We start from the raw sequence: 7,426 nt of genomic DNA on the forward strand, positions 1-7,426 counted from the left end.
TGGGCAGCCTCAGAGCTGTTGGAGGTGCAAAAAAAATTTTTTTAATCCACTGGCATTAAAAAAAAAAGAAGCGATGGAAGCTTAAGATGGCTGTCAGCATGGAGGTGTGTTAAAGAGTTCTTCTCAGCTCTTACTGTGGGAGAGAGATCCTCTTAAGCAAAACTTTCTCTTTTTCTTATTTCATTTTCTCCCAAGAGGGACTTCTTCCTCCTGCTGAAGGATGCATGGGGGGGGGGAGGGGGGTGTCTTAGTTATTGTCTTTTATTTTTTTAAGTAGCTTTATTCAGATGTATCTGGCGTGTCTTGAGAAAGCCCCTTTAGTCAGTTTATAATCTGGAGGGTCAAAGGCAAACTGGAAGTTAATAATGGCTGCTAATGGTGCTTACAATTCAGGATGAATCTTGTCAAAAGTTTTTCTGGAAGTCTGGGTCTTTGATTGTGTGTTTCCTGAAAGCAAGACCAATCATTTCAGTTTATTCACTGGCTAAACTCTACTTGATTGGGGACAAGCACAGAAACCATCCATTACGATCTGATATATTATCCAAACAATTTAGTGTATTCATGAGGTAACCGAAACGTGGAGGCTGTGAAATTACCCGTAATCAATTGAAACAGCGAGTGTGCGTCCCTCTGGGTGTCCAACATCTCTATGTCTCAGTAATAAGGCAGGCAAGAAATCATTTCAGAGTTGCACTGTTCGCTATCTGATCGCTGGGCTGGGGAAAGCTGGACAGTCCTATTAGAAGGCTGGGACTGATGAGACTGAATCGCAACTCCGCTGGGAACCACAACACGACAACCTGCATCTCCAGGAGTGTATTTCAGACCCCACTGTGCTGACCACCAGAGGCTTGTGCCATCGCCAATCTCGTTGCGCCGGTGGCGGCTTTTTTTTTCTTCTTCTCCTCTCCCCTTGGGGTTCCTGTGGGGTGTATTTTGTGGGTGCGTGTGTGCAGTGGGGTATTCTTATCCCACCCCCCACCTTTTTTTTTTTTTGCCTTTTACATGTTTGGGAAACCAGACAAAATGGACGTTAGATGCCACTCGGACGCTGAGACTAACCGGGTCTCGAAGAATGGACATAAGGAGGGGAAAGAGAGCAAGGGGGGCGAAGGGAATATCTCCACTTCTTTTCTGAAAGAACCTCCGAGCACTTTCTCCCCGTCTGCCGCCTCGGAAGACTGTAATAAGAGTAAATCTAATTCTGCCGACCCGGACTATTGCAGAAGGATCCTGGTTCGAGGTAGGGGATCAGAAAGGAGAAAGAATCTGGGGCTAGGGTATATTTGGAGGGGCAATTCGGGAGGATAGGGTCTCCCCTCTCCCCCACCCTTTATTGGACCCTTCGGTCCCCTCCTCCACTGGCTGCAGGTCTTTAGCGGGTGCCGAGTTCTCTCTCCGCATCCTGCCGGCTTGGCCATGGGGTGTATGTATATGTATATGTGTATGTGTATGTGTATGTGTATGTGTATGTGTATGTGTATGTGTATGTGTATGTGGAGCGTGGCGGTTGGGGGTGGGGACCTCTGAGGTTGTGAATTGGCTCGGACTTCGGGAGAAAGTTGCCGGCCCTGGGGCCCCACCCTCTGCCTTGCTCCGGGTCTAGCCGCCGGCCTTTTGGGCCAGGCCATCCGCCTCCTTTCCAAGCCCTCTGGAACTTGGCGTGCTGGGGCCTCGCCCTGTCCCTCGACCCGAGGGTGGGGAAGGGAGGCGGGGTGGGGGCGGAGAGGATCTTTTGGGGAAAGCCGAAGCACTGCAGAATGCAGCCGGAGAGAAGGTGGAGGAGGAGGCCGCCGACCCTCGGCTCCTATGGCAATCGCCTTTGGAAAAAAAATATAGGGTCGGAGGGAGGCAGAGATGGAAACAGTCATCTGCTCCTGCCTTTCAGGCTTCGGAGGCTTGGAGGATAAAAAAAAAAGGAAAGAAAAGCCAAACTGCGATTTGAATGGAGAAGCGGGAACTTGGTTCTGGCCGGCTGAGGGGCCTGTCTTTAGGCAGCCTGGAGACTCGGTGGGGCCGAATTGGGAGGGGGGCCGAAAAGGAGGACCCTCACGTTCGCCTCCGAGAGCGCCACTGCCCCCACGTCTGCTGACCCATACTTTGGGGAAGCTGCGCCCCGGGCTCCGGAAGCTCGGGCTATTCCCCTTGGGGTGTCTTCTGCCGCCAAGGGAAAAGGAAGCCCCGAGACTATGAGGAAGCGAACCCCGAATACGGCCTGGAAAATAGTTATTCCTCTGGGGCGGGGTCACGGTCCCGCAGAGCACTGGGGGAAGTGGGCTTCGGTGCTCTTGTGCGTGTGCTGGGTAGGGTGTGAGTGCTTGTGGGGACTGTGGCGGGAGGAGGGGTGGGGAGAGAGAGCAGAAGACCAACTCTGGCAGGGGTCGGAGGACCCCAAGTTGGTGCCGGGCTACTCTTCTCAGTAGTCCCTGATCTTGTGAGGCCTCTTCCGAGGCGAAGATTGCGGCATAGGAAGCAAGGCGGCTTTCCTCCTTTTGCCTTAGGGCGTCCAGAACAGAAGGGACTGTTAGCCTTGGTTGCTATTGCATTTTGTCCTCCAGCCTTTCTGTTCATTCAAAGGGATTTATCCTAACAAAGCAGATCAGACTCTTGTCCCCAACCCGCCCCCCTCCGCCTCTCCTGCCCCAGAAGCGGACAAACCAGTTAAGTGGAGTTAGATACCCCAATATTTTAGTTCACATTTGGGTCCAGGAACACCTTTCTGTTGAGCTGATCCTCCCTCCTGATCTCCCTGTAGTCATTCGGCTAAGCTAGGGCCACTGGCGTAGTCCCTGGAGCTTCTGGCCTGGAAAGTTGTTTAGAGGCAGGGAGAGGAAAAAGATGTAGGATGAATGAGTACTAACTACTGATCTTTTCCCCCTGTGGCCCCCTCCCTAGATGCCAAGGGCTCCATCCGAGAGATCATCCTTCCCAAAGGCCTGGACTTGGACCGGCCAAAGCGGACCCGCACATCATTCACGGCTGAACAGCTATATCGGCTAGAGATGGAGTTCCAGCGGTGCCAGTATGTTGTGGGGCGGGAGCGAACCGAGCTGGCCAGGCAGCTCAACCTCTCCGAGACCCAGGTACCAGCTTGGTGGTCCTGTCTGCTTAGGCAGAGGCTCCCCACTGGCCCCTAATTTTCAGCCATCTCATCTCAGGCCCGCCCCCCACCCACTAGGTTGTAGGCCTACAGAGCATCCGGAGAGAGGGAAAATGTGGTGGGGGGTGGGGGCACTGGCGTTGGAAAAGGCAACTCTTTTCTACACATGCATCTGGGCCCTTCAACACAGGGAAGCTCCAGCTTCTGCATCCTCTGCCCCTCTACTTGGCACAACAGATGCACATCCAAACTGCACCACCCCCTGCATACACCCAATTTATTAGTCTCTTGTGCTGTACAAGGAACACTGCTCTTGGGTGTCCTGATTTGTCCCTATCCGCAGGAAAACATGCCTAGATCTCCAAGCCTCAGCTGCTCTCTTTCTTGGGGTTCCAGGCCCAATATTTCTTCCAGAATTATTGTAGGGGAAAAGTCCTACAACCCTGTCTCGGTCTGTTGGCGATTACAAGAGAAGGAGATAGCTAGAGCTGCTGAGATTCTCCCATGGGAAGAGGTCATTTCTCCCCTGGGCACTTTAGTCTTGTCTCTGGCCCTAACAGAACCTTGTCAGATAATTCTGGTTCCCCAACACTTCACCTCACTTCTAGTGCAAAGCCTGGGGCTTTGAGATTCCTTTCGGTGAGAGTGGTAAAGGTTATTTTTATGATTTCTACCCAAGATTTCTTGGTCTAACCATCTAGGAACCTTCCTTCAGCCATGCCCTGCTTTCTTTTCCTTTTCTCCTGTGGGTTGTGACTCAGTATGAGCAAGATGAGTGTTTGGGAGGGTGAGATCCAATCTGGGGTCCTTTTTATTTTGGGGAGCCTTCTCTGTGTATATGTGCAGTGTGCAAAGTGTGATCACATTTTGGGACAAGGCTTCTTTATCCTTCAAACTGTTTCTTCCATGTCATGGTAGGGAAAACAGGAGTTTGGGACCTCCTGGGACTTTGTTGTCAGGTTTGATGTATAAGCTATAATGGAGATTCCAGAGTTTTCTTCCTCTCTGGAACTTCCCTACACAAGATTCCAAATAGAAGCTGAAATGGGGTATCAGTATTTCCTCTGATGAAAGGAAAAGACCTGAGGTTTGGTTCCAGGAAAGGAAACGGGGGAAACCAGGTGACTGGCAGAAGAGCACTGGTTTAGCATTCTTTTTCTAGTGTCTCTTCTGCCACCCTTACCCCTACTCCACCCCCTCCCCCCCAAAAGAAGCAAGCAAACAAAGCAAAACCAAAACAGACCAAAAAACACTTCTCAGAAGCTGCCAATCCAGGGACAGGGATCATAAGGAGAGTTGCTGCTACCCTAGAGCCGGAAAGCACAGCAAAATGAAGGGAGGATAGAAAGGGCCCTGCAACTCCGAAAAGCCCCTGGGCTTTAGGGACAAGTCCCAGCCAGTCTTTTCCAACTTCCGATTCAAAAAGTTAATGGGAATCCGGTGGTGGTGGTGGTGGTGGTGGTGGAGAAGATTTCAAAGTGCCTATTACTGAATTCTTCATCACTTCCCCTTGCAATTCACCACAAACACTTGGAATCCCTCTCCTCCTTGGCTCAATTTGACTGGGGTTGGGTGATGAAGATGCGAGTGGATCGTGTCTTCCTGTGTTCACTCAGATTGATACCTCTTTAGGGAGCTTTAGACTTCCCAAAATGTCAGGTCTTAACCCCGGCGTGGGGGGTGCTTTCCCAAGCCCTAGTTCCAGTCACCTATTGTATCAGAATGTGTGTGTGTATGTGTGCGCGCGCGCGCGTGTAAATCTAAGATCCACTTTGGTCTTAAGAAATCTTCCTAAGATTCGGGGCAACTGTCTCACCTCTCCAGAAGCAAAGAAGGTAGAGAGAAACCTAATTCATCCACTGTCTTCTCCAAATATGATTCCAAAAGTCCTAGATCTACATTCCTCCAGAAATCGTGAAATCCCTTGCTCCTATTTGTCTTTATTTGAGTTTTAAGACTGCCACCCTTACCCGCTATACTTCTAAAGGCCCTCTTTGCTTTCATCCCCAACCTCCAGGAAGGAAGGGGGAGAAGTCACTGGTGAGGATTGCGTGTGTGTATGGGTGGACTTGGAGCATCCTGCCTCTACTATCTCAATCCTTGCCTCTGGGAAACTGGAAGAATGGAAGGAACTAAAGGGGTGGGTGGAGGGACTTGTCAATGCAATACCTGTTATTGTTATTATTATGATTTTGAAACGTTTCACGATCAGGCTCTGTTTGGGCTTCAGTCAAGTTACCCATTCGGAAGTTCAGCCAGGAGATTGTGATGAGTTTGAACTTGGTCGAGTTGTGTACTCGCCTGGATCTAGGTTCCCCAGCTTCGGCCCTTGGGTGGTGGGAGAGGGATAGTTGGTGGTTTCTAACTTCTTGGGTCCTCGCAGAGCGTGGGCCGCGTCCCCAGGGGTCCTCTAACAGTCTTTCTCCCTCCCTCTGCCCTTTCTATCGGCTGCCACAGGTGAAGGTGTGGTTCCAGAACCGGCGCACGAAGCAGAAGAAAGACCAAGGCAAGGACTCGGAGCTGCGCTCCGTGGTATCCGAGACGGCCGCCACTTGCAGCGTGCTGCGGCTCCTAGAGCAAGGCCGCCTGCTCTCCCCGCCGGGCCTGCCGGGCCTCCTGCCCCCTTGCGCCACGGGTGCTCTGGGGTCGACCCTGCGAGGCCCCAGCATTCCGGCCTTGGGCGGCAGCGGCAGCTCGGGCTCCGGCTCCAGCTCGGCCTCCGGCCCGGCGGGCGGCTCCTCTCCGCACCCCCCGGCCGTGAGTAGCGCTGCGGGGCCCGCCTCGGCCTCAGGACTGCATCCCGCCCCGGCCGCTGGCCACAGTCTCTTCAGCCTGCCTGTGCCCTCGCTCCTGGGCTCGGTCGCCAGTCGCCTGTCCTCCAACCCTTTGACAATGGCTGGCTCATTGGCCGGGAATTTACAAGAACTCTCCGCCAGATACCTGAGCTCCTCGGCCTTTGAGCCCTACTCCCGGACCAACAATAAAGACGGGGCGGAGAAAAAAGCACTGGACTGATTTTAAGTATTTCCATGTATTTATATTTATAGTATCTATTGTGCTTATATTTATGGAATCACACACCCAAGTCTCCCTCCCCGGGCAGTCCCCTTCTCCCCACGCGGTCTCCAGACACGTCCTTTCCCCCTTTGCCTCACCCTCTCTCACAAATTTAATTTTACCGTTCTAATTTTTTTCCCCTGCCTTGCTTCTGTTTACTTCCCTCCCCACCCCCAACTTCTATCTGAATGCAGGAGAGATCCAAAGATCTGGGAAACACACCCTACTCCCTTTCCCCATCCCTCCACCCAGAACCTGAGGGAAAGGGGCCATCCGAATCCAAAGGAGCAGTACTGTTGGTAGGAATAGTGGGGAGAAGGCTGAGCGTGCAGCCTCCCACCGATCCCGCAGCCGCCCGCATAGGGTGGAAGATTTACAGGGTTTCCTAGAGCCCAGAGTTGGTATACTCCTTCCCGCAAGTAAGGAATAGGAAACTCCCACCGTTTGAGTGAGCCATACAGGAAGTGAATTTCAGAACGCTCGGCGGTCACTAGGCCTTATAGATTTCTCTAGAAAGCCAGGGACCCTGCCCAAGTTTCCCACAAAACAAGGAAGAATCGCCTTCCCCCCAACCCCCTCCACTTTAGGGAATCTGTGGATAGGACAGGCAAGAGAGTTGCCGAAAACCATCCGCTAACGACCACCTCCACAATACTAATATTAATTGCAGAAGAAGAAGATGATGATGATAGTGATACTAATGATAGGGAGAATAATAAGAATGGATTATTGCTAAGCAATTAAAAATGCATCCTAACTGTATTCCAAGACTAGATGCAACTTAACTTTTTTAAAAAATGTTAATTCTGAGTCTGGAAGGTAGAACTTTTTAAAAGTGTTCCAAAACACAATTTTCTAGGCAGGGTAGAATAAATGGGACTATGAGTTTAAAAAGAAATTCGAAAGGAATGAGCAGAAAAAAAGCCAACGATTTATTTTCTAAGAAATTCTCAACCAGCTCCCCTCCCCCGCCCCCTCCAGTCTTCCAGCAGAAACAATCTAGGTCGTCATTGAGGAGCATCTATTGAAAGGACACCTTAGAAGCCTCTGCAGACCAAATGTTAGTCAGAGAAGAGACACTTTTTAGGGAGTTGTCGTTGGTTCGGAAATGGAGCAGGCAATAGCCACTCCCATTGGCACTGCAGATTATAAGCCTTTCCATTTTCATAAGAAAATGAGATAAAACATAATTCCTTCTTTTTTTTTCCTTGCCCTAGTTTCACGAAGTACCCATAGCTTTAAATTCTAGGAAACAAAACATGGCCC

General features: G+C 51.1%; 1 protein-coding gene across 1 annotated transcript; it reads left to right on the forward strand.

The window, feature by feature from the left end:
* Positions 1–1,008: 1,008 nt before the first annotated feature.
* VAX1 (ventral anterior homeobox 1) lies at positions 1,009–6,118 on the forward strand. Its single transcript, XM_036769551.1, has 3 exons — positions 1,009–1,246; positions 2,899–3,086; positions 5,561–6,118. Exons 1-3 carry the CDS (start codon positions 1,009–1,011, stop codon positions 6,116–6,118), a joined length of 984 nt encoding a protein of 327 aa, XP_036625446.1.
* The last annotated feature ends 1,308 nt before the right edge of the window (positions 6,119–7,426 follow it).

This window comes from Trichosurus vulpecula, chromosome 8, assembly GCF_011100635.1.
Source record: "Trichosurus vulpecula isolate mTriVul1 chromosome 8, mTriVul1.pri, whole genome shotgun sequence".
NCBI lineage: Eukaryota > Metazoa > Chordata > Mammalia > Diprotodontia > Phalangeridae > Trichosurus > Trichosurus vulpecula.